This window comes from Empidonax traillii, unplaced genomic scaffold, assembly GCF_003031625.1.
Source record: "Empidonax traillii isolate 1590-97213 ecotype Southwest subspecies unplaced genomic scaffold, ASM303162v1 scaffold19:size3308961, whole genome shotgun sequence".
NCBI lineage: Eukaryota > Metazoa > Chordata > Aves > Passeriformes > Tyrannidae > Empidonax > Empidonax traillii.
In genome coordinates this window covers 1721562-1748806 of record NW_020955212.1, presented here as the reverse complement: position 1 = coordinate 1748806, position 27245 = coordinate 1721562, and the positions used below count along the sequence as shown (strand labels likewise).

General features: G+C 42.0%; 1 protein-coding gene across 2 annotated transcripts; it reads left to right on the top strand.

The window, feature by feature from the left end:
• The first annotated feature begins 268 nt into the window (after positions 1-268).
• On the top strand, positions 269-26619 carry CMTM7 (CKLF like MARVEL transmembrane domain containing 7). Of its 2 annotated transcripts, XM_027897677.1 has the most exons (5): positions 269-493; positions 19342-19515; positions 22041-22139; positions 23174-23255; positions 23587-26619. In XM_027897677.1, exons 1-5 carry the CDS (start codon positions 332-334, stop codon positions 23598-23600), a joined length of 531 nt encoding a protein of 176 aa, XP_027753478.1. In that variant the 5' UTR covers positions 269-331; the 3' UTR covers positions 23601-26619. The 2 variants fall into 2 exon arrangements, with proteins under 2 accessions (XP_027753478.1, XP_027753487.1); XM_027897686.1 differs by lacking the exons at positions 23174-23255; positions 23587-26619 and adding an exon at positions 22794-23026.
• The last annotated feature ends 626 nt before the right edge of the window (positions 26620-27245 follow it).

Sequence of the window (27245 nt, the reverse complement as noted above, 5' to 3'; positions counted from 1 at the left end):
GGAGCGTCCCTCTGTCTGCTCCTGATCACCGGGCTTCGTCCCGGACCCCTCGGGGCGGAAGGGGGGGGGGGGGGGCGGCAGCGTCTCCCCCGCGGGAAAGAAACCGCTGTGGGCACAAAACCCCCGCGGCTCCCCCTCGCCCTCCCCCGCCCCGCGGCCGCCCCGGGCGGGGAGCGCGGGCAGGCGGGGACGCGCCGCCTCCGCCCGGCCCTGGCAGCAGCCCCGGGGGCGCCGCCGTCCCGCCTCGTCCCGCCCCGCCCCGTCCCATCCCATCCCGTCCCGTTCCCCTGTCCCGGGACGGGCAGCGGCGAGAGGAGCTGGGGACGCAGCCATGTCTCACGGGGCACGGGTGATCCGCACCGGGGTGAGCAGCGGCGGCCCCGCGGCCCCGCCGGCCGTCACCGTCGCCTCCTCCTCGGCGGGCTCGGACTCGGAGCTCATGGACGGCGCCTATTTCCGCTCCTGCGCCGGCATGCTGAAGGTGGCCCAGATGGTAAGGGGCGAGCGGGGCTGGGGAGGCCCCCGGGGGGACTGTCGGGGCTCCTGTGGGGGCCCTCGGAGCCCTCCGCGGATACCGCGCTCATCCCTGTGGGACGGTTCTTGTGGCGGCGAGTCTGGAGAGCGTCGTCAGGGGGTGCTGGGGCCGCAGCTCGTTGAGGGTTTCATCGCTGCTACGTTGCCCCTCAGCTCTCGCAGTTCGCAGCATGACGGAAAGTTCTTGTTCCTCGGTCTGTCAGAAGCTGCCTTTGCGTCTTCCTGAAGCAGCGCCGAGCTCTTCTGTTCGTTCAGACGAACGTGCAGGGGCCCAGAGTAGCCAGTAATAACTTTTTGCCACTAATAACGATAACACAGTGATGCGACAGCACATCGTGCTGCAGTGCAACACCTCATTCCTTAGCATGGGTAAGTTTTCGGAAGGAAGCTGGGCCAAGTGCCTGTGCCGACGGGGATCTGGTAAGGGTGAGCACCACAGCTGGGACTGCTGCTCCAGCTGGCTCCGTGCCCTGTCTGTCAGAGATCTCCAGGCGGTGACCTAGTGACACGGGGAGGGATGTGGGAGATGTATGGCTGAAATTCAAAAGAAATCAATAGCAGAGTGCTGCCAGAATTTGAGCTGATGCCTTGACTTGACTTAGTACAGAAGATTTAGCTCCATGCAGATGTGGATTAACAGATGGATAAGCTCTTTCTCGTTTCTATAGCTCACAATTATCTGTGGAGAGATTTGTCTGCTTAATTACAGTACTGGCAGTCAATAATGCCTAGGAAAGAGCATGGAAGACATCATGTGGTGATACCTCCACGCATATATTTTCATCCTGCAAAAACTTGCACCTTGACAACATTTTGTGTTGGAGTTGTTACCTTCATCTTTTATAAGCCCCCAACGCCATTTCCCCCCCTGCCTTTATTTGTCCAGTCATTTTTTTAAAGTCATGTGGGTTACTAGCATCCAGGTTCCTAAACTGACATTAGAAGGTACGAATCATTTTGTTCCAGGTTACCATGGAGTAATATCAAATCCTGAAGTTTCTCTTTAAAAGCTGCCCAGTTTCTTCCAATTCATTATTAACCATCAGCTGCCCTTAGAAATGAGCCTTGGTAGCAAGAGGCAAGACTGGATGTGACTGATCATGGCTACCTGCACCTGCTGAGCGCTTGTGAGACCTCAGACTTGTCCCTCACTATGAATTCTGCTTGGTAGGAACACAAACAGTTGTCTGCTGCCCTCTTGTCACTTGGGTTGTTCCCAAACCACTGAGAGCATCTGGAGAGTCTTTTCAGAAGTGACATCCTTTTGAGCATGTGTCTACATTGCAACTGAACCTGTAGACCTAAACCAGTGAACTTGTGCTTTGCTGATGAGCTAAAATTCTTTTTGCTTTTACCACTGTGGAGAGAACAGCTCCTTTTATGGACTAGAAGTAACTAGTCCTCTCTGCTCTCCGTCCTGCTGTGGTGTCACTACAGCTATGACAAGAGACTCTTGAAGCTAGCATGGCATGCTTATTTGTGCTGTAATGTCAGTTTTTGGTGCACATATTAAGTGTGTGCATACTTTACATGCTTTACATATTTTCATGCACTGGATGTAAATCTATGTAATTTTATGTAATACTTCGCATACTTTACATGGAGTCATATTTTATCAACACAGTTAAACATAGAATTTATCAGAATTTAAGCAAGTGGCTTTCTGCGGTGAATTTAACAAAGGTTAAAATAATGTAAATTATTTTTCCTTTGCACTCTTTCAGCTTCACATTCTTATATTCTTTCCATTTTCCAGTTTGCCTGTAAATAGGAATTACGTCAGGTATTCAAGGAACTTTTGGCAAATGATTTCTTTTAATATCACACATCACAATAGTGTCTTCTTCTCAAATAATTTCATAAGAAAAATAAATGTTTGTACTGTAGTATGTAGAAATAACCAGGATAGGTTAGTTCTGAATTAACTCCTGCACATGTATATGTGCATTAAATGATTCTAATAGATGACAACAATATGCTCTGGAAATTACATGAAAGAAATAAAAGATAATTTTACGGCTGTTCTTCTGTGAGAAAGAAGGACTAAAACTCAGGAAGATTGAAGGGATTGTGCAGTGTGAATAGCCCCTAATTTCTGAATGTTAGCAGTGCTTTCTCTTGAAATTCTGAGTGCTGTGGTGTCTAGCATAGAATGAAATTAGGAAGACAAAAAAGTGTTTCTTGCCTGTAAGTCTACACAAATTCCTTTACTTTTTTTTGCCAGAGAATTTCTTTAACTTTGCAGAATGATTATAACTTTGAAAAGACAGTTTATTTTATGCATTGACTTCAGAGCTTAGGGAATGGTCTGTAAATATTTTGGAAATAAATTGGAAGAGAAAAAACATAGTTATGGGACTTGTGTATTTTGTGTGGTAGTAAGACAGTTTGAAACCTGCTTTCCCATGTGTGACTATTACTGATGTTAGCTGGTGCTCCGTTTTCAAAATCCAGGCTGAACTGAAGCTCTGATTTTAACAGGAAGTCACAAAGCATCTTCAACATCTAATTTATGTCAGCTAGTGTAACTTGATGTTGTTAATATAGCTGTCACTTTTTCTTTCCTTTTTTTATTCTCTTTTTTCCTCCTCTTTTTTCCCCTCTATTTTTGGTGTTCTTTTGGGGGTTTTTTTTGTTTGTTTGCTTTTTGTTTGTTGTTTTGGTTTGGGTTTTTTTGGTATTTACCACTGTGCTGAGATCTCTCAGATTCACGGGGATACATGCAGGATCCAGGATCCCAGTGTGGGCACCTTGGTTCTATACCAGCAGTGTACCAAGTAAGTGTACGTGTGTGAATATGTATCAGTGTGCATAGTATACTTAGACCAGAGAAACTAAATGACTTGAATTTTAGTCAGCCTGACTCGTGGCAATCTTCAGCATGTGCTGATTTGTTTGAAGCACGTTTGCTCTGTGTCCGTGCTGCTGCTGGCCTGTTTTATTGTCAGACTTTCTAGGAACCTGTGTTGTTTAACTTGGCAAGTTCTCAGTAGACGGGTTCTTGGAAACTTCTTGAGGCATCCTGTGCCACTACAGACAGCGGTATGAGTGTGCATCTGTATTGTCACCAGAGTGGCTCAAATGCTGGTCTGATTCAGCTGAATTTCTTGTAGAGCCCTCATGTGCTTTTTATATTTTTACTGCTGAAGCCTGGAGGATGTCACTGATGCTGTATTGGACTAGGTCTTGCTTTCAGCACAGCCCGTGTTTGACACTGGAGCCTATATAGGTATCTCACCATCTGAGGCACTTGGCTGGTAGGAACAGCTGTGGTTGTATCACCTGTCCAGAATGTCTGATGCAGAGATTTGCAGGAGCATGACCACTATAGACTGAAGAGAGAAAAGGAGTGTTGAGAGCTCTCAGGTAGGAGAGCCAGCACAGCACAGCACATGCTTGTGCAGTTCTTTCAGGCTTCTCAAACTGTTCTTGGACTGCTCCTTTTTTCTGGACTCTGAGAGGTGTGGAGTGGCCCGTGGCCTTCTTTGTCTCTCTTTCACCTCCTTCAGGTTGGGCCAAGCTAACTTGGGTCACAGTTCAGACTGAAGGCGACTGTTCCCACAATAACACTGTTGTTACTGTTACAATAGTTCTGTCACAGTAAGCAGAGACTCAAAATACAGGGTGTTTTAAGCTAAAAACAGTGCTGATTCTGTACACCCAATATGAGCCAGGAAAGAGCAGTTTCACTAGACAGAATAAAATCAAAATTGCCTTCTCAAGGCTGAAGAAAAGATTTACAAGCAATTGCAATGTAAAAAAAAGATAAACTCAATAAAAGTTGACTTAACAACATCATTTTAACTTGTTAAAAATGGTAAGGCAATTGTTAAAACTTTTCTGCGGAGTATCTGTTTCGTTTCCAAAGCATGTCTTGACAAAAGCAATGACATACTTGACAAGTGAATGGCCAACAAGACAGTCTGTAATTCTGAGTAACTTTGAAGTGTCCTGAAACCTCTCTGGGCTATTTGTGTACTAACATACAGTTGAATAATAGTATTCAAGAGAATATTCATTCATCTAACACTGAAAGCTAGAAAATGCAGGTAGTTAGGTCGCTAGAGCCAAGTTCTGTTTCTGAATGTGCTGTATCATATCAGACAAATTTACTGGGGAGCTATATTCAGAAAAAGTTGAAATATAAAAAGAAAGCAAAATCTGCTTGTGAAAGAAAACAATTCCTAATCAAAACCATTGCTACAAGAAAAGGAAATTCACAAACGCAAATGATGCTTGGAATGCTATAAGAGCTACTCAATCTTCTGACTTGATCTTGAGACTGAAATTTCTCTCTGTCCATGGAGGTGATTGAAGTAAAACATCTAATTCTTTTCAGCAGTGTGTCGCTGACATGTGATTTTGCCTCTGTGGTAATAAAGCTGCTCAGAAGAGAGTGATATTGGGGTGATATGCAGAGATGCTGAAACTGTAAGCCTGTCTGTGAGTCCTGTGTCGACTGCGCTTTCTGGTGGATTGAGGAAAACCACCCAAGAATGTGCAAGTGTCTTCAGTCTGCAACTATGTGATAAACTACTGGCTAAGAAATAAGACATGTTTTTAGAAGCAGAGTTATTTTGAGACCAAGGTCATGTGCTATGCGTTGGAGCTGCTAATTATTTTTGATGTTCTGCTAGAAGCTGCAGTAAAATTGACCTTGCTGGGCATACGGAGCAAAGAGAGAGAGGAAAAAAAAACTATTCTAAGTCTTAGATAGCTCTAAAGAAACAGGAGCAGTAAGGAATGTCTAAGCCTAGTAATTAAACCCCATAGGACTGGGATGTCCTGTTATTTCCACTCTGAGAACACCAAAACAGGCTGGCTTGGCCAGTTGTACTTTTTCCATGCCTCTGCTCTGGGTGGCCATTTTACAATTTCTGTCCAGGTATTTGCGCAAGAGCTGGGAACAAACAGTGTGTTCTCTGCATGTTAACCAAGGAGTGCTTGGTGGCAGGCTGACAGAGTTTTATTTGGTGAGGCAAAACTTCAGAAGCAACACCAGTTTAAGGAATTTTCCCTTTCTTTTTGGTCTCCATGCAGCTGTTCTCAGCTGCAATGATGCAGGTGTTCTCCAGGTTACACAGTACCAGGGAACTAACGGAGCTTTGCTTCAGCTCTCCAGTCTTCTTTTTTCCATGTGAGTTTTTAGGGAACAGTGCAGCCATAGAGGCTACTGTCAGCAGGAGCAAGTGTCTGGCACAGAAGGGCAGGAAATACGTAAGCTTGAAGTGGTTCCATGTGTTTCAAACCACAAGCTGAGAATGTAGTCCCTTTTCTTTTTCTCTTGGGCAGAAGTAGTTTTTGTACCATCTGTTTTAACTTCTATCTATTTCAGGAAAAAAGAAACTAGTAATTTTTCTGATGCTGAAACCTCTCTAGAAGGCTAAAAAAATCAACTCCAGTACATTTTGTAAAAATACAATTGTAGTCATTATTAAACACTAGTGTATCTTTGTTCTGAATGTGTCAGTGAATGTTTTATTTGTATCCTAAAAGAGGCTTCCTAAAAGCACAAAGTTGGAGCAATCTTTCATTGCTCATCTGAGTCATCCATTGGGATTTGTTTCAATACATTCATTAGCAACCTGTGTGCAGGTAGTGCTCTTTCTGTAGAGGTAGTTGAACAGGGCTTAACAAACATTTTCTGAAACAACAAAATAAAAGGAAACGAAGCCCAGAAATTTACCACATCACCTGAGACATGTTTAATATGCCTGAAAGAAGAGCAGAGGGAAGCATTGCCAATGGTTTCCTGGCACATTTGTTTTATGGGAAGTTAAATTTGCAAATGCCATTTAAAAATCTTAATCAGATGCGCATTATGTCCTCGGATAATGGGATGTGGTGAAAGGCATGAGTTCTTATATCTTCTAAGATGTGCGAGAACAGTGTATTCCCTGTCTTCACCTTGTCTGGAGATGGTGTCTCTCTGAACATCCTCCTCTCCAGCCACAGAGTAACAGAAAACAGCAGATCACTTGTTTATAAATGATAAAGAGCATCTTGCCAAGCGTCCTTCACTGGGTTCCAGAGCTGTATATGCTGGAACAATTTGTTGTCTCATCTTGATCCAGTAGAAACCGTGACTGTACCTCAGTGAGAGGAGCATACCTGACCCTGAGGCTCTGGTGCCTGCTGTGCATTACTGGGGTATTATTCCCCAAAGCCAGACACTGTTTGCCTCTGTGAGTAAGCGTTTCCTCCTCTCCCCTCCCTGGGGAGTCCTTGTGAGGTATTCACTTGATCCTGTGGCTGAGTTGTCTCCTTTGTCACGTCGTGTGGGCTGTGGCCTTGTCCTGCTATTTTGTGGTGATATGTAAAGCATACAGCAGCCAGAAATTGCTACTTTCTGTGCTCAGAGATCAAACCCTGAAACTGCTGTGATTTCCTTTCATCCACCTGTGAGCTTCCTCTTCTTTGCGTAACTCAGATTCTTAAGGGTCATTTGATGAATGTAATGGCCGGGACAGATGTGCCTGCCTGGCCAAGGCTAGGTGTCTGCAGCTTTCAAAGCCAAAACAAACTTGGCTGCCGTTCTTGCAACAATAGCAGCAGCTGCGCTGCTTAGGGTTTCCTCTTCTGCTCACAGCTTCCCATAAGAGAAATGGAAGTGTGATGATGACAAGATTGAGAGGCTGCCTTCGGGGGAATTTTCTTGTAATGTTTTTGGTGGTTTGTTTTTTGTGTGTCTGCTTTTTTTTTTATGTACCACTAGTACGTTCAAGAAACAAGTGCTGACTCCCGGGAAAGAAGTATGCTGTTGACATGAGATGACCAGCAGCAGCTGCAGAAGAGCAGAATGACTTAGCCTATTTTCCTCAAGTCTGTAATCATGCTCTGCAAGGGCTCTTTTCTCTGTTTGGGAAAAGCACAGTCCCCAGTTGCTGCTTCTCACCTGCTGGCTAGTTGAACCTTTTGGCAATTGCTCGAGTATACATGTTCCCAGTAGATACAGGAGTGCTGTCCCAGTGTGTTTGAGAGGCCTGCCAGCCTCCAGGCAGCCACTGAAAGCTGTCAGCTGCGACAGTGCCACAGGGGAATCTCATCTATTCTCATTTTTCACCCCTCATTCACTGCCCTACGCTTCCCTGGCATCTTGCCAAGCATCAAGTGTCTGCGCTTACAAAAGGTCATTCTTTTGTGTGCTAAAGCCCAGCCTGATCCAGCAGCCAGGTTGTGATGATGCCAGTTGATCGGGAAATTGTCACGATGTTTTCAGGAACTCTCACCTGTTTCTTCCTGATAAAAATTATGTTATGCCAGCACGGCTAACAACGTGGACTTCAGTGATGTAAACAAGTCCTCCTCTTATTCGAGGAGACCTTGCTCACGGCCCCATTGACATGGCTAGCAAAACCTTTGCTGGAGATGATAGATGTGAGCTTTTTAACTGGTGCTGTGCGACTGCCAGATGTCCGTGTGGTGTTCTCTGAGGCAGGGAGAGCTACAGCAGGTGTCAACTGACAGTTTGAGTCAGTCAAGCACTAAATGCCTCAGATAGTGAGAATGGGTTGTGCTGTGAGCAGCATCTGTAAGGGTGAGTGATGAACAGATTGCTTGCTGGGGGTTTCTGGGTGGAGGCACTGAGACTTCACTGTGTGGTTCACAAGTTATCCTTGATCTCGATAACAACTTCCTGGAAGATGGGATTGCTTTTTATTTTATTTTTGTGTGTGTGCGTGCATCTAGTTTGATAGGTTAACCAGAATGATTGTTGCTGTGAGGTACAGGTTTTATGTTATATGTTCCTTATCTTAGTTTTAAGTAGCTGTTTGTTGCTAGATATGTATTGCATATCCAGGTCAAGGTGGAAACTTTGCAGCTTCCTGTGCAGAGTTTGTGGGTGTTTATTAATAGTAAATAAATACTCTCTACCGTGGGCTTCAAGCAGCCAGCCAGTCTGAGCCAGGCCTGGCTGGTCAGCCAACGTGGGCACCTTCTCTGTAGGTGGTATTGCCATGCATGGTTGGTGAAACCATTTTTAAGACAGCCATGAAATTTTTCTACAAGAGCTCTGTGGGTCACAAGGTGTGGCTTTATGTGGTTTCTAAGCTCTTTCTGTATGGTACGTCACTGGCAATATGGGACTATATTGACTTTTTAAAGGGGAAACAATACAAACAACCCAAACAATATACCTGAGAATGGTTCAGAGCCATGGATTCAGAGGTGCCTTGCTCCGGCAAGAAGCTCATCTTTCCAGCTGACTAAAAGTAACTATGGCAGGTGAGTCTCCTGCTCACAAGGAGGGCTTCCTCTCCAGACCTAGCACTGGTGAGCTCTGTGCCACTTTTGCAGCACCAGCCTCAAAGTACAAAGTTGTCCAGCAATGTCTACATACCCTAGGTGTGTTTGAACCTCTGTGAGCATGTATATTCCTGTACATCATTGTTGGATTCCATTCTGCCATTGAGAGCCACTCTTCTGCCATATCTTAAGACAGCTCAAAGCTCTTTAAGTTCTACAAAACCCACTTGTGCTGGCCTACAGTTCTCCTCCCAGTCCTTTTTTTTCTGTTGCCTCAGAAGCCCCTTCTGTGCTTGAGGCGTTCTTTCTCTGTCCTCAGTGTGGACTGTCTTCTGCTGTCATTCTGTCTGAATCTTATGTTTACCAGATCAAGAGAACAGTTATTAAGGCTCTCCAGGGAGATCTAGATGTTGGAAGTGCTTGCCTTGCAGGAGAGAGAAGTAACAATCACAACTTGCTGTGCAATTTTTGAATCTGGAGAGATTTGGTAATACTAATCCCTTCATTTTCGGTTGCTATCAGCAGATACTCCACTTTTTACTAGGGACTCCGGAGATTCAAGTCACTTGCAATGTTTTTTACTTCCTATAATCTTCTGAGTTATGATATAGGGATTCTCCCTACCGTGAAAGGTAGCTGGTCTTTTACAGTGGAGTGAACTACAGCAGGAGCCATGTGCATGCATGCTTTTTGCAGCGGTCAGGTTGTCTTTTCTAAATGGGCTTGTTTGTGTTGGACACAGATTCCCAACAAGCACCACAATGGAAGGAGGGCAGAGAGCACAGGCTGAGCCAGGGATTGCATTTTTGCATCTGCAGAAAAAAAAACCAAAACCAGTTATATAGAGGATGTGTCTTTGCTCTTACCTGAAACATTTGGGCATTATGACTCGATGGGAGAGACCACTGGAGTGGGTGGCAGGCTGGCTGTTTCATGGGGGCTGTTTCCTGCATAGAGAATTAATTCCTTATTCCTAGAGGAACAAGCTGCGTGCTCCCAAAGTATAGGGTTCTTCTGGCTTTGTCCAGAGTAGTCCTTGCAGTCATAGCAGGTGGCACCTCTTTGAAAGTCAGAGGGAAAGCAGCTGTGATTCCCAGAGTTAGAACCCTTCTGGGGCACTGTCAGTATTTAAAATTCTCTTCCTATCCTTTGCAGACGTGCTAACAGTCAGTTGTGCTATTAATACTGTTTTGCAATGAGTTTTATGTGTTTTGGGAATTGTTTGTAACTTGCATATGGCCCTTGTGCAATGTTACTTAGTTGCTGCATTATTTTGAGTGTCATGTGTGCATCTTTTTTATAGATTGAAAAAAACTTACTGATAACGCTTCTACAGTTGAAATATTTTAAATTTAAGTTGATTTTTGAAACAGATCTGTTAAAATTGAATTGGCAAGAAGAAATAAAATTATGAGGTTGTTGTTGGTAATGAACTTTTTTTTTTTTTTTAATTATTTCACTACCTGGTGAGAATATAGCCTATTATTTGCCACATAACTATGAAATCCTCAGCTTTTAGTTAATCATGTGCAGGATTATGTGATGCCTTTCGGCATGGTGCAGGCGATTGAGGCAGGGAACTAGTTCAGCTGGCAGGGGCTGGATTGAAGTCCTGTGATCAGTGGTAGGCAGGACTCAATTGCAGCTAGTCATTACAAAGAATTGCCTTTTTAATGATCATGGCTAACACCCTGCAACAAGGGCTCTTTAATAATGTCCTTCATATGCTGGTTCTGGGATTACCCCTCATGCTTTTCTACCACTGAGGCCTGTGCCTGAGCAGATAGAATAGATATAGAATTCTGCTTGCTTGTACTTAGAATTGTCCTCTTATCGGAGTTGTAGAGGGTCTGAGTAAGATTATTTTGTCTTTTCTCACCCTCCCACCATTTTTATCTTCAATAAATAGCCTGTGGATGGTGGTGCACAAGAGAAGTCACTTATCAGAGGCCAGGCAGCCTCCTTATTTTAGCAAAGCAGCCAGACAAGAAGGAAATCTGCCCAGACGCAGGGGCTGAAAGATTATTGTGCAACCAAAGACTGACTGCTTCACAGAACCATGCACTTGAAGGTAGCTGATTTCATCTGTCATTAGTGAAGTTTCAAATGGACTGTGCTCTTTATCTTCTTTTTCTAGTAGGGGTTTGTCTGTTACAGCTCACATTTCCAACACTGCCCTGGAAGAAGGAAATCCTGATTACAGCAGCAGTCAACATTGCTGCTTAAATTAGCTGAGCCAGTCTTGCATGATCTACAACTGTAACCTTGGCCTACGCTTTGCTCATCTTTCTGTTTTGGGAAGCTGTTAAAAAAAATTCTTTTACTCCACCAGAAGTATGTACTTAATAATATGTGGGTGTTGCTTCACTGTGTTGAGGTGTAACATTTGGAAATGTACAGCTGCAGTCAGTGACATTTCTCCGAGGCATGTTTATTCTGATTGACTCGCATAGGGACGGAAAATTCCATGTACCATCTTGGCTGGTGTCATAAGCTGGAAACTTTGACTTTTTTGTCATTCAAATACAAAAAAAAAAATTAGCTCTTGTTATATTGTTTTTTTTAAAATGGCTGTGATGAAACAGGATGACAGTCAGTGCTGTCCCTTGTCCCAGTTCTGTAGACACAGTTTCTGTACAGCTGCTTGCACTAGAACTTGGGTAAGAGAGTGGAAATCAAACAGGTTTTATCAATTTCCTGGGTAGTTCTCAGGGCCCTTTTTTTCATATTCGGGAGGACTGACATTTAAAGCAGTACAAAGGTTCATCAGTCCTCCAGCAAGTACCATGGATGGGGAAAAAAAGCACTTTCAGGTATTGCCAACTACCATCTGAAGACTGGTAAAGCAGAGCTGCTGCCTGCAGTCTTTGTGCAGGTGTAGCTCTGTGCTGAATCCTGTCCCCTGACATTTTTCCCCTGAATGGTGCTAATTTTTAGTTAGCTAATTGCAATACATGTCTGGATGCAAGAGACTGGGGAAGAGAGCTAGGAAACATTAAAAGAGGGAATTGTGGTGCATTGGCATGTATAGAGGGAAATTTGAGTGGGAGAGAATGAGAGATATAAAGGAGAAGAAATACAGACTGTAATGTAGGAAAGAATAGGAAAGGGGAATAAGCAGAAAAAAAGGAAAGGAAGCACTGGAAACAAAAAGTTATAGTATGACTTCTCATGTGGTTTTACATTGCCTGGCAAACTAATTAAATGAAGAGATAACACAGTGCTGGGTGGATTATATATGATGCTCTGTGTGTCACAGTATTATGATAAAACTTTGAGATAAGAGTTATAGTGTTTTTCTAGAACTAGGCACCTTGAGGTAATTTTGCTTCTTGTTAACATTATGTTTCCTCCCTGCAATTTAGTTGGCATTTCACATCTTATTTCTATATAGAAAAAGAAAATTATTATCCATAGTTTAAAATTACATGACAAGACAGCAGTTTCAGTCTATCAGTTCAGTGCATGATCTTGGGATTTGCAAAAAACATATTCAGTGTCTTTCTGCAATGAAGATTTTAAGTATCATTCTTCGTCCTACTGCAGCAGCTCAAAATCCAGACCAGGGGTAGGCCACATACAATGGGTTAACCCCAAGCAGCAGCCAAACACCAGCATCTCATTCACTCCCCTCCCCTGTTGGATGGGGAGAAAATAGAAGGAAGGCAAAAAGACCTGTGGATCAAGATAGTGACAGTTTTGTAAGGAAAGCAAAAGCTGCTCACACAAGCAAAGCAATAAATTAATTCCCATCGACAAACGTGTCCAAGGCCAGCCTGGACGGGGCTCTGAGTAACCTGGTCTACTGGAGGGCTATGGTCTGTGGTCAGGGAGTTGGTCCTTTCCAACCCAAACCATTCAGAGAGTCTGTGATTCTGTGCAGTGTTTGCTTCAGAAGAGAAGAAATACCATCACCTAAAACATTTCCCCTTAAATCTCCTTTTCCTGAGTTTTTATCACTGAACACAACATCATGGTCTGAAAAATCCCATTGCTCAGTTGAGCCAGCTGTGACTTGCCTACTTGTGAGCGCGCTTTGGGCTAAGGGGAGGGAGGAGAAAGCAAGCATTGCTGCTGTGCCAGCAGTGCATTATCAACACGTGTTAACCACAGAAAGCCCAGCTCCACACGAGCTGCTGTGAAGGCAGCTTATATCGCACCCACACCCAGCACACCACCACTGTACACAGTGGGAAAGGGTAACCTCTACTTCACAGTCATTAACAGAATTGAGAAAGAAGAGCTGGACACGGGTGAGTGGTAATGTGTAGTGCAGAACACTCGGCGATGGTCAAGAGGATGAGAAGTGAAGTAGTCCAAGCGTTAAAGATTACACTTCCAGTTAGAAAGCAATTCCTTTGCAATGTTTTGTGCATGGTGGGGTTTTGCAAAGCTTGATCACGGTCTTTTGTAGGTAAATAAATGACAGACAGAAAAAAGATACTAATTTCCATTTTACAGTGAGCTAGGAGTCTCATTTTTGTTTATCTTCTGTGCTATGGTAGCTACAGATTGACCACAAAGCAATTCTCGGAGGACCAACCTTTTCCTACTGTTTGCCTGTTCTGTGGCTTTCTCCTCAGATAACTTTCCCACATGCTTGTCTTTTACATCTGTGATTTGTTGATTGCTGGTTTGGGCTTTTGGAGGGGAGGACAGGGGGAAGAAGAGTGGGGGGTTTATTGTTTGGTTTTTCTTTTTGGTGGGCACCTGTTCTCATTCATACTGTAGAGGAAAACAGTCATCATGCTCTAGATGTTTATTAGTCATGCTCAAAATTTTTGCCTTATTTTACATGTCTAAAGTGTTTTGAGGGCAAAAACCTTTAGCAAATGCATATAAAGTCTTTATTAGTCCTAATTTGGAAAATGGGGGAGCTGAAGTAGTGAAACACGTGATTTACTGAAATTCAGACTGGTTACAAAACAGGTCAGGATTTGAGAGCCAGTGACTTTTAATTCCTGCCTTGTTGTGTCAGTGTTTGCCTGTGGAAATGGGCCTCTCATGCTCAGAACATTAGGCTTTCCTTTAGAGTAGGTTCCTGTCAGTATTGGAGATCATGCTGGATTTATGTTTGTGCAGGTTGCTGCATCTGAGGAAAATTTAGTTCTCTCCAAACGTTACAAAAATATTAAGTATTGGTAGTAAAGCCAGAGCTTTATTTATGACATCCATTAGAGCAGGACAGTAGAAAAAGATCATACAAAGCACTTGCACAGATTGATTCCTGGGTTATAAAATTGTTCTGTGGTCAGATAAACTACAGTCTTCTACCACATGAGCAGAAAATTCTTAGTGGTGCCAGCTGGCCTGGAGGTAACATGGAGAGCAAAACAAATCCTTTTCTTTGTTACCCTCAGGGCACTAGCAAGGGAAATTGCAACCTGTAATCTCTTGACTGATGGGCATGCACCTCTGCCCCTTCCTTGCAGCAGGTGATTCTCCGTTAAGCTTCTTTGAACTTGCAGGTTTGGCCCACCCAAGCTTTTCCATCTTTGCTGTGCATGCCAGCAGGATCCAATGTTAGTGAAGGGGAGCACAGCCCGTTAGTCTGGGGATGAAGGCAGCTCTTGGGCAGTTTCACTGTGGCCTCTGTGACTGATGACAGGATTGGAAACTGCAGGAGGATCCAGCCACCAGAGAGGCTGAGGGTTGTGTTTCTGGCTTGCTCTGAGTCCCAGCATTGTGTCCAGTCCACTCCTGGGAAGCCAGGATGTTTGGAGCTGAGCTTTCTCTGTAACCCAATAGCATCTGCAGGACTACAGCCAGCAAAGAGTGAGCACAGGGAGTTAGGTGGAATTCAAACCATCTGAAATCAGAAGTACAACAGCATCTGGGCCTAGTACTATGGGCCTTTTCTCCAGTAGGCATTTGCCTTAGGAGTCATTGGAAGTTGGATCTTCTTCCTGTATAGAATCTCTTCTTAATACAAAGGCATGATTCCTGTCCTTTCTTTAAGAAGGTGTTGAATTTTCCTGAAGTGGAAGATTTACTTCCTTGAAGTCTTGATACACATTTTTCTGTAAATTTCCTGTAAATATACATTTCCTGTAAATTGTATGTAATAGTGATCAGTGGACTTCAGATTGCTCATTCTTTGTCAGAACAAGAAGAAACAATCTGATTTTTTAAAAAGAAACAGCATTTACAGGGAACACTTTAAGTAGCATTTTATAGCATAGGGAAAGAGAATTTGTCACTCTTGTCCAGTCCTTCCCTATCCTCTCTAGCCTGAGAAGTGCAGAAGGGAAGCATGCCATTCTGAACAGACTGATGTAATGTCTATGAAAAGGAAGGAAGATCCAGGGAATTACAGATTGGTCGTCTTCAACTCAGCCCCTGGGAGATGATGAAGAAAATCCTCCTGGAAAGCATTTCCAAGGACATGAAGGAGAAGAAGGTGATCAGGAGTAGTCAGCATGGATTTACAAAGGTGAAATCATGCTTGACCAACCTTACTGCCTTTTGTAGTGACCAACTAGCCTGTTGGACAAGGGAAGAGTGATGTTTACCTCAATCTTAGTAAGGGTATGGTCTCCCCTAACATCCTCACAGACAAGCTGACAGAGTATGGATTAGATGAGAGGGCAGTGAGATGGAATAAAAAGTGTCTGAATGGCAGAGTGTTGCAGAGGGTCATGGTACAAAGTCCTTTGAGGCCAGTCACTAGTGGTGCACCCCAGGGGTCAATACTGGAGCTGGTACTGTTTCACATCTTCCTAAATGACCTGGATGATGGGGCAGAGTGCACCCTTGGCAAGTTTGTAGGTGATAAAAAACCTGTGAGGAGTGGCTGATGAGCCAGAGGGTTGTGCTGCCATGGAGAGGGACCCTGGCAGTCTGGACAGATAGGAATCTTGTTAAGTTCAGCACAGAGAAATGCCAAGTCCTGTGTCCAGGGATATCTAAGGATAAGCCCCTCTGCACCAGTACAGTGTGGGCCATCTGATTGGAAAGCACTTTTGCAGGGAGGAAGACCTTGGAATCTGGGAGACTAGAAGCTGACCATGAGCCAACAACGTGCTTTGGTGGCGAAGGCGGCCAGCAGCATCTTGGGCAGCTTTAGGAAGAAGACATATCAAGAAAGAACAAATTATGTTTCATTCTTTGGTAGAGCTGAGTTAACTTCAAGTGTAGGCTTGGGAACATATGTCAGTACCATTCAAGAGGCAAAATTTTCTACAGGCACATTGCAGAGGATGTGGTTACCTCATCTCCAGCTCAAAATAGAGAAGAGAATGCAGATTTACTCTGTAAGAGTCTTGCAGATTTTGTTATGTCTTTTCTATCTGGTAAGGCATTGAGTGCCTCCTGGCAATTGCCTGACTGCCTTTAGCTGTGAGATAGTTCCTGATATATACCAGTGTCTCTAAATACACTTCATGACTTACTTCAAAAATCTGGTCCAAAGTAAAGTCAAGAAGTGGATTAGTTTAGGCCAGTCAGCTCCTAGGAAACAGAGTAAATACAGAACTTTATTTAAATCCAAAAATCCCTCCTTGGAGTTGATTGATGTGTGTGTTCTTTGTTTTGCTTCTCAGAAACCAGAAAGCACTGAAATAGTAGTGTCCTGCAATGTGTCCCTCACCCTTTTTGCATTGCAGGTCTGGAGCCTGGATATATATTGTGGAGCAGGTTGAAATCTTCTAATGAGACTGACCATCATTTGAGCTGTACTTCTGGTCACACTGGTTTGCTGGCTGTTTTTTATACGTGTGTTGCTCTCACGATCCGTGAAATGCTATATTGAAATGGAAATAGCAGTGCCCTGGAATTTTTTTGTGCCCCCAGTTTTTATTTTCAAAGTGTATTAACCTGCTCCCCTGAGCACAGATGCATAAAGAGCAGTCATAACATTTGATCACTTTAGTGCTTTGCCATTTATTTCTCTCTCTCTCTCTCTGTGCCACAAACTGACTTCCAAGATCTATGCTGAACTGTATCCCAGGCAGTTACATATTAATCATTTTATCACTCTAATCAGTCATCACCCGATATATATCACCATGAACCAATATCTGGTGAAGGAACTTTGGTGTTTGTCACTTTTAAAGGACAAGTGATGTTATGTGGCTCTATTTCCTACTTTTGTTAGCATTCTTTTTCAACGCGTGAGTTTTAAACTCTGACTGTACCTGCCTGCCATGCAGGCAATATAGTGTGGCAGACAACTTTTATAAAGTTGTTTATAGGGCCCCCTTTGCATCTGTCCTGTGAAACAGAATTATGTGCCTCTAATCAGATGACTCTCTTTAGAAATTGCAGATAAATCTCATGTTGCAAAATTTATGCTGAGAAAGTAAATCTTTGAAAGAAATACCAGTTGCCATGCAGTGATTTCTTCCTACCTGCATGCTGAGGCACATCTAAAATTAAAGAAAGGAGAATCTTTGCTAATTGGTTTTGGAGTTGTTTTAGTCGTGAAGTAGTCTTGAAATCCACGGTTCTACTCCATCTTTAGGAGCTGAGCAGATTCTTCAGTGAGTGGTTGGTACCTTGTATTTTCCTATTTCTGAGGAATATAACACCTCAGATGAATTTTCTGTTCTTGGATGGCTCACATTCTTCTTCTTTATGCTTCTTCTCAGTTTTTTATACCTTTTAACTGAGAAGAAAAATACTTTTATGCTTCCATGAAATAGAGAGAACTGGGATAGTTTAAACTATGTGGGGTTTTTTCCAGTCGTTTTAATTATTTGGATGGTGGTTGTACTTCAGGGATCCAGCCCTCCTTATCCTTTGTACACCGTAAAAAAAGGTGCTAAAGTTGATTGTTCATGCATGAAATGAGCCACCAGGCAGATTTAATATTTCTGTCAATTAACGCTTCTTTCTTGATTTGTACAGTGTAATTGAAACTGGGAACTGAAGACACCTGATGAATGGGGGAAACCCCTTCTAGCCTTTGGTGATTAGGGAATTATTGTCCTCAACCCACCTTTGTCCAAGTGCAAGACTCAATGCTTGCTGGGACTTCTTGTTGAGTCTTCCTATGGAACGAAATTTCATTAAATTCAGTTTTAAATTATGAAAATAATAGCTGTGTCTTGCATCACTTCCAGTGTTCTCCTACATTATAGGGCAAATTATCTCCTTCTGATTGTTCAAGTTATTCAATGGCTAAGTCAGACAACTCCTCTTAACTAACATTAAGATTCAAGGGACTGGGATGGATTATCTGTGGCAGCCTGAGCCAGCGTGGTACTGCCTGCTGCCATCCTGCCTGTTCAGTCCTTCCTATCTTTTCTGATGGAGTTCTAACTTCTCCCTCACACTCCTGGTGTGATGGCTTTTCTCTTTGAAGCCAACGTTTGGAGGTGGTTCACTGTCAAGACATTGATGTGGCTGTTTGGATGGAGTTTGGTCAAACATCTTGTGAAGTTCTTTTGTGCGTATACAGCTTTTGGTTGCCCTCATGCATGCGTATATTTAGCCCGTCGACTTAGAACTGAGCAGGTGAAACTTGGTTAACACTACAGCAGGGATAATCTAAGCTATGTTGTTTGGACATTGGTTTGTTGGTTTGGGGTTTTTTTCTCTTTTAATCTTAAGAAAATTATTCTGATAATGAATGCAGTTGGTTAGGAGTTTGGAAGATGAGTGTGCAGGAAAGGATGGTGTTGTCTTAAGGTTCTGTGTTCCTCAAATAGTTTTTTTAATTTCTAGGAGAAGCACTTAAAGTGTGAATCATTACTGCTTCTGATTGACTTTAATTAAAAATTACAGTGGATGAAAGCATACATTGACAAAGTTTGTAATAAGAAAATATTTTAGTATATTTATTTTTAGTAGATTTATTTTGATCACCCAGATTGGCCAGGCTGGTGGAAGCAGCAAGATTAGTAAAGTAAACTACTAGTTTCATATTTAAAAAAAATGAAATAACTTTTGTCCTTTGCGAGCCTACAGCTGACAGGAGCTGTGCAATAATGCTTTTTACTTTCATGTGGCAATGTTAACATATTAAAACTTTGGGGGTGGGGTGAATTAATCAATTCCCCCAGATGTTATTATTATTTGCTATGATGCTGCCTTACAATCCTCTAATACTCCTGCTCTGTGGGTGGTAGAAAAGGAAAACTGTTAGCTCAGTTGCAGCCAGGTCATCCGATTTTGCATGTGAGAAGTGTCACTAAATGAAAGTAAAGGTGCATCTGCTCATGGACACCTCAATTTTTACAGCTTTCAATTATTTCCTTTTGAAAGTCTGTGGGGTTTAGGTTCTTCAGTCGCCGGTGCATCTTTAGGCATTCAGGGTTTTTTTCCTCTATTTGAGACCTCTTCTGTTGTACATAGAGACTTCTTCAGGCTGAAACTGCTGCATTCCTTCTGGCAGTTGCCCTTTTCCCCACTTTTAATGGTTGCTTCAGCTTATTTATCAGCAAATTATAAAACATTCTTATCATGCTCATTACTAAGTCCTCCATTTTGTTGGGACCATCCAATTTACATTAGATATTTGTCTTCTGTTTCTAAGTGCCATTTTATCCTGCTTCAAATCATCTCCACAACCCTCTGAGCACCACTGTAAAAACCTTTAATGCACATTTTGTCTTCCAGATCTCACTGCTGATCGGATTCATCAGTGTCAATAATTCTCCGTGGACAGATTACAGTGCATACAGCTTCTTTCAGATTGTCACCATGTGCGATTTGGTTATGATTTTGTTCTTCTACATTACCCACATCTTCAGGATCTACAGGAAGCTCACTTGCGTGAGCTGGCCACTTGCGGTAAGCCTGTTTACATGGCCTGGCTTCCTTGCCTCTCTTGGGGGTCCATGTCTCAATTTCTGAGTCCATTTTCTTGTGCTGTCTCACAATGATAGGCTCTCTTTTGCTGAATTCTTTTTTGCCTTGTATGCAAATTCTTCCACTGTTAGCATTCAGTTCAGCAGATGCTGTAATTGTAAGGATTTTTAGCTGATTTGGATCTGATCCTACCCTTCTTCAGAAAGATATAAATCCAGATTTACTCCTGGGAAGTCAATAGTGTTATTTTGAGACAATTGAAAAGAAGCTACTGATTATCAAGCCTTCAGCAGATGGGTCCTAGCTCAGGTCATTTAGAGCAGCTAAAGGATTGCTGACGTACCAAATCATAGCATTAGAATTCATGTACTACATCCTGTCCCAAAATAAAGTCTGTGAGTGCTATTTAAGTCAAATGTGTCTCTTTTTGGTATGGTTTTAGGTAACTTAAACAATAGCAAGAAATAGGAGCCTCAGCCTGATTGCCACAGCATGGCCTTTTCTGGGATATCCTGCAGGATGTTCTGCCTCATTCCCACATTTCCTGTACACATCCATCTCTCATATCCTAGCGGAGAACTAACAAGCAGCATAGAAAATGTGAGACCTGAACTTTTTCAGTAGGTCTGGGTCAGGTCAACTAATAAAGAGTTCTGCATCCTAGTATGGAGTGATGGATTTTAATAACCTCTTAGAACATGCCTTCCTTACACATTAGTGACATGTTAGTTACACAGAGGAAGGAAGAAAGAAATGGGGAAAGCAAACTGGAGAGATACAGAGGGATTTTGAAATCCAAGATTGGTTGGACGGCATTTAATGGAAAGTTATAATAAGTAATGTACAGATGTAAGATAACAGTCTGTCCATCCATCCAGTTCTAACCAGAGAGAAAAATATAACTTTCTTTTTCTTTTTAGCTGAAGAACAAGGTTAAACTTTTTTTTTTTTAAATGTATGCTACCACTGTCTAAAGGTACTTATTTATCTAGAAATAATATAGATGCAAGTATTAAAATAAAGGGCTGAAGTAAGTCAATAAATGACACTTTGTAAAGCAGTATTTAATGTGTGCATTGCTGTAACAGGACTATGCCATTTTGGCCTCTGCATAGGCAGCTTTTGGTTTTTTTTTGGTTTGTGTTTAATCATTCCTCAGTGTTCCAGAGCCACTGGTGAGTTTAAGGCACTGAAGTTTGCGGCTGCTCAGCTTCAGATATCTTTATGGGATGTGATGCTTGAACGCTGCTGCTCTTTTACAAACCAAACAACCTCCTTATCAGTCACACATTTAGAACTGAATAGGAAGACACGTAAGAGCCTTTGGGAAACTACAGGTAGCACTCAGATGAGTTTCCTGGCAGGATTTCTACATTGCAATCAGGGGTGTGATTTGTAGTCAGTAAAGTTGCAGTGGTTCAAGAGGTGGTTCAGCACTGACACCTTTTAAAGCTTGGAAGCATTTCTCCAGAGGGGCACTCTCCCAGCCCTGCCAGCTGTTGGTTCTCCACCTAATTCAGCCTTTGATGATTCCATGGAACCACTGCCCATCCCTTGAATTCCTCTAAAGTAGTAGCCTGTGTACACCGCTTTATTTGCTGTCTCTAAGGAGGCAATGGCGTGTCTAATTTGCCTGTTGCATCATGGACTAGCCAGAGAAAGGCTCCTTATGGAAATAGTTTATTCTAGAAAATGCAGGGGTTGGGATCTTGATTAACTGAAACAAGGCTAGGAATGAGGAAAGCAAGTTGTGGTCTCAGAGCCTACTTTATGGCAAAAATCCTTCTCAGCTCTTTATAAAGTCTTGGTTGATCTAAGTCATTAGTAAGTCCAGTAGATCCACTGCTTACTTTTTAAGATTATCAGAAGTAGGAGCATTTGGTTTTCTTATTATGCCATCTCATATAGGCTAGAGAAATATGTCTTTAAGGCTTCTCCCTTCCTCCAGAGCCATCTCTTTAAGTAAGGTACAATACTGGATGCAATAAAGAGATGTGTTTCATCCCCAGTAATGCACAATGTTCAATTGAAAGGATTGCATCCATACCCAGTAAATAAACCTTATTCCAGTGACATTGGTAGATCTGAAGATTGTCCCTCTCCCCCTTTTTGAACAGAAACTGAGGTTTGGCACAAAATCTACTCAAAAGGTGGGTTGTTAGGGGTTTTTTTCGTTTGTTTGTTTTTTTTTTTTTTTTTTTTTTTTTTTTTTTTTTTTTTTTTTTTTTTTTTTTTTTTTTTTTTTTTTTTTTTTTTTTTTTTTTTTTTTTTTTTTTTTTTTTTTTTTTTTTTTTTTTTTTTTTTTTTTTTTTTTTTTTTTTTTTTTTTTTTTTTTTTTTTTTTTTTTTTTAATTGTTTTGCCATTTTTTTTTTCTTTTTCCTTTTTTTACTAGAGTTTTGTCCTCTGGGTTTGAGTCACTTCTGCCAACTTAATTTCTTTCTGAGGCATATCAAAATGCTTTCCTGCTAAGTTGCCCTCCTGATGCAGGCTGTGCTTGTCTTTACAGGAGTTCCTTCATTACTTAATTGGTACAGTTCTGCTTCTCATTGGATCGATTGTAGCAGCAGCCAAGAGTTACAATCTGACTGGACTTGTGGCTGGAGCGGTAAGACTGAGTTTATTAGTCTTGACATTTTTAAAATTGCAATATATATATATATATAGTAGGGCATTGGAAATCTGTTACTTGCACTTTTATTTTCTTACAGACTTGCCTTACTTGTGTCTTGGTTGGGTGAACTACCTTCTAGCTCATTTCAGTAAATGTTCTGTAACACAGTGCCAACAAAAATATTTTGTTGTGAGACTCCAGACTCACCACTCAAGTGGGTATTTGTCCTGGCACAGTGTTGAAACCAAAGGCTTCTGCTTTAACTCATATGAACTAATGTGTTTAGGGGAAGAATTCATACAATTAAGTTTTGACAATAGGCTGTTGTAGCACCTGGAACTTACCTACAGAATTTCACCCCAGTCTTTGGGTTTGATTGCCCCCTGTTTCTGAACAGAGCCCTCTTCAAGGTCATTTCTCCTGAGCTAAAACCCACTGAGGCTCTGCACTGACTTACTGCAAGATGCTTTCTGCCTCTGTTGGCTGGAGGGTTTTGTAGAGAGGCATGACTTACGAGTGTGGGTGACAGTATTTTCACAGCAGCAGGACCAGAAATGCAACTCCTCCAGAATAATGAATTGCTTTCAGAAACTTAGTCTGGATGATGCAAACAGCCTAGAAGACTTACCTGACTTGTTTATTTGGCAGGCAGCAGGGAAAGACTTGTTTGAATGGGGCAGTAAAAGAACAGTACTCAGAGGTGCTAGAAACAGTCTTTTCTTTGTTGCAGAATCCTAGTGAGAAGTTTAGAAGGTGAGAGTCCATGCTGCTGTCCATCTTTTTCTCCCTCCTTGTGTATGCTTCTTTGTCTGTCAGTTGTTGTTTTCACAAGACATAACTCGCTATTATACTACAGGAAATTTTATCTTTTTAGTATTTTGGCAGAACAGAGGAAAAAAATCACTTTTTTTGGGTCTGTTAATCTCATAAAATATGTAGCTGCATCTACAAAAGTGTCCATACATGCATAGAATATGTGTCATCTAATGCTCTGTAAATATTTGTGGTTTATTTGTTTTCCCATGCAGACTTTCGGGTTCCTAGCTACAATACTTTGTGTTTTAAGCATGTGGTCGTCCTACAAGGTTTCATGCATCACGCAGTCAACAAGTAAGTATCATGCTTAGTAACTGCCAGAATGCTTTCCAAAATGAATATTTATATTTTCTGCCACAGGGCTGTGTCTACCTGAAAGGATTTATTAATGTCTTGGTTGTTGTTACTCAAAATTACTCACAAAGCAGTAACTCCATATTCCCTGTCGACACAGACTTATCACAGTTACTGACAGCTGTAAACAAATAACTGCAAGAGCAAATTAACTTGCTTTTAGCAAATACTGCATCTATCTTTCCTTTCTCCCTCCCCTATCCCCTACCAAAATAAGGTTTCCTGTGTGTTCCTTAATAAATTAGATGAATTTGTTTGTTCCTTTTCAAAGATGCATCTGTGTGACTCCACCATCTGTGCAAGATGTCTGCCTTACAAAATAGGATACCAAAGAGGAGCGTCCACTACCGAGGAGGGTGCATGGGTGTTGTGTTACTTGCCTGGACAGCTGGTAGCTTTGGAAGTTCTACTTGAATGCCTACGCAAAACAATGTTGTGAACCAAAGTATTTTTGTTCCCCCTACCCACTTCTCCCCACCCAAAGAAGTTTATAATGGAGAACCTGCTTGTTTTGGAGAAAGACAACTTGTGTGTCACAAGCTGGGCTGTGCAGTAAGTGCATTTAAAACTCATTTGGACAGGCATTTGGTTCTCCTTTCAGAGGGATGGAAAAATTGCTTCTGATTTCTTCCATCTGTTTACACGAGGGGAATCCTGCAAATTCCTACCTGATTCTTAGCTTCCAAGGATGATTTGTTTAACAAAGAAACTGTTACAAACTAATTTGTGCCTGGATACGCTGACCCAAGTCTTTGTTACCTCTTTCTATCAGAACTATGGACTTTTTCTAATACCAGCTCAGCCAGCATAAAAAATTATGAACTGCAACTTGAATACATCACTGAAAACACTCCCTCCTAGTCCAAACAGTAATGATAAAATCAAGGATTTCCTCCATGAATTTTTATAGGATATTAGCAATCAAAGATTTTTCTTAAAAACGTCCTCTTGCCAAATACAGGAAAATATGTCCCCAAGAATATATGTTTAATGTTTTGTGGGATCTTTTTTATTTCTTTTCACAGTAAGATCTGTTCTGTAGAAAAATTCTGTGCGTTTCCCTTAAGTTATTCTCTTTGGAACCTAACAGTGTTTATGGAAAGCCCATTGTGCTTTTTTCTCTTGCATGTGGTGTGTCCCTTCCTCTGCCTCAGCTGGAATCCATGCTCCTGGAGACTCTGCCCAGAGCCTGGACAGACAGAACAGTTCAGTTTTGTCCAACCTGGTATGATCAGGAAGTTCTATGTAACTTCAGTGCTGAGACAATTCCTTCTTGGTACCTTGGTACCTCTGTCTTTCCTTTGGCAGCCCATCTCGGGAGAGCTGGAAATTCTTTGCAGGAAAAAAAGGAAGCACAGGCCCCTCCTCCTCCTTGGTGGTTCTCCTTTCATGTCTAGCTGTGAAGTAGAGCTTGTACTTATAAATTGTCTTCTGTAAAGACAACTGCATGATGGTGCAGCAGAAATATTATTTATATAGTTTACCAGGGATAATCTGGAGGAAAAAGCATTTTCTGGCCTGCTTTGTATATTTCTATTTGTCTGAAATTCTGCATCAATACTGCTAAGTAATTTAATGGTCCTCTTGGAACATTCTTTTTGTGCCTTGTAGTAGGTCAACACACATTGCTATTTGTTGCCACCTTATTTTTTAATCCTATCCTAATATATGTATCTTTACTTAGATTTTTTTTTTTAGCTCTTAGGAAAGAGAAATTGGCCAACTGCTAAAGTGTCAAAAATTTTGAGTAAGTAAATGAAAATAACTGAGCAGATAAACTGGAGAGGTAAAAATCCCCCGTCTAAAGATGCACAGTTTCTGTGATTCTTCTTGCTCTTCCTTTTCATAAATGCCCTATTTACAGCAACACAGAGCAGCAAACAATTTGAAACTGCTTTAACATTAATATAGAGGATTATTCAAATAAAACTATATAGCAGGCAGTTATAATATTACTGATTTCGTATTGACTGGTTTTTATTTCTTTACGATGTCCAACTCTGGCCTGCTTTTCTGCCCCATCAGATGATATGTTTTGTATTTGGTCAGAAATGGGCTATTTTTTAATTTTAACAACCTGAATTAAGCGTGCTCTCTCACTTAAGAGAACAAACATTCTTCTGAGCTAGAAATCCCTGTTAGCAGTGTTCAGGCTTCCTTGCCTGCCAGCACAGGACCAGTCAAATGACCATATGGGACAAGGGACTTCCTTTTGGGCACTTTGAATGAACATATCTGCAGAAGAAGGTACACACACACATATATATGTATGTGTAATTTTTTGCAACAGGGGTGCTTGGATCACCAGTTGTCCTGCTGAGACTGACTTAACTACAGTTTTTAGAAACCAGCACTCTGACTGTAATTTGGACTGATGTGGTAGATATTTCAGGATACTCCCATCTTCTGTTTCCCCAGAGGAACAATATGTGCACTATTTCTCCTTCACCTCCTGAGATATCACCTCAGACAGACAGTAGAAACATTCCTAAAAGCTTTAACCCCACCTGGCAGTCCTGTGGGAAACCAGTGTTGTGCTGCAGATGGTGTGAATGCAGCTGAGGCCTCAGTGCTGCAGTGACAGTAGGGAGAAGCACCTGCTATGGATTGGGGCTGGCACCTGAGCTTGCTCTGAAGAAAAGGGTGTTTCCACTTTCTGCTGGAATGATGCTCCCTCTCCTGGCACTACACTAACACTTTTTTTTCAGCCTCTCACATCATTCTGTCACTTGTCACCATACGGGGTCAAAAAAAAAAAAAAAATCGTGGCATTTCATGCAATCTAACAACCAAAGAATTTCTGAACTATGCTCTGTGATCATCCAAAGAGTATGTTTAGCTGCAAGTGCACTTGTTTATACTGTATCAAGAGAAATAAGCGTGCCCTTTTGGTTTTTGTGCCTATCAACAGGGCTAAGGTATGCCTGCAGCTTTTGCTGTTATGACAGTGCTGGGTCTGTAGACCCACCAGATGCTCTTAATGCTGGGTGCTTTCAGGCTGGAAAACTGACATCTCTGCTGCCAAAGTTTCCTTGCTTTCCGCAAATCCTCCTTGTGAAGCACGTCTACCAAGACAAGCACAGATTTTCTGGTATCACCAGCTCTACCGGGGGTCTTTGAATGACAGCTCCGTCTGGCAGGGAATTGGGCACTGCTCTACTGTAGCTTTGCCAGCAAAAGTGTCTCAAGTTTCCTTCAGTGTCAACCTGGTTCTGAAAGCTCCATCTGTCTGCAACTTTGTCAAATATGGGATTCCAGCTGTTTTAGAAATAAACTCTGTTAGCTATTTGGGTGATGTAGAAAACCAGATTGTTGTCCTGTTCATTTTTTTCCATCCTCTACTACAGCAATGACTTTCTCTGTGGAGAGTGTCAGAATACATCCTGTAACTGGAGGACTATAGGCAGGAGCCACAAAAAAACTCATCCTCTGCTGTTTTGTTTGGATGTGCTGGTCTCCAACTCTTCCACACAAAAGTTATCTATCCCCTTCAGCTCCAAGATGAGTGGAGTATATCCTTTGAGCTAACACAGGTAGATTTTGGGGTTCAGATTCTGCTGGAAAAATGAAGTGTAGATGTTGGGAGAAAAAAATTTGTCGTACAAACTGTTTCATACTCTGAAAGGAAAAACCTTTCTGTTTGAGCTGTGGGGGCTTGAGAAAAGTTACAAAGTGAATAGTGGTTTTGTCAGGGAGAAACTGGGAAAATGAAAAGGGGAAATGAAACTTTTTTAAAAAGAGGAGGGGTGGCTTTGAAAAGCTTGAGGACCATGGTGCTGGATGAAGACACTGCAGGTTATGTGGCAGCCTGCACACTTTTTCTGTTGCTGAGAAATGGTTGTGGTTTGTGCTGTTTGGAAACAAATCCCTGTGAGGGGCTTGGAGTGGGTAGCAGGACACTAGGATAGTAACTTTTAATCAGTTGTGTGT

Bases quoted from the DNA above. Each gene is read 5' to 3' on its own strand.
- CMTM7 (XM_027897677.1), top strand. From the start codon at position 332: ATGTCTCACGGGGCACGGGTGATCCGCACCGGGGTGAGCAGCGGCGGC. The intron at 19,516-22,040 runs GTAAGCCTGTTT...TTGTCTTTACAG, and splicing joins GCGTGAGCTGGCCACTTGCG to GAGTTCCTTCATTACTTAAT. The intron at 22,140-23,173 runs GTAAGACTGAGT...TTTCCCATGCAG, and splicing joins CTGGACTTGTGGCTGGAGCG to ACTTTCGGGTTCCTAGCTAC.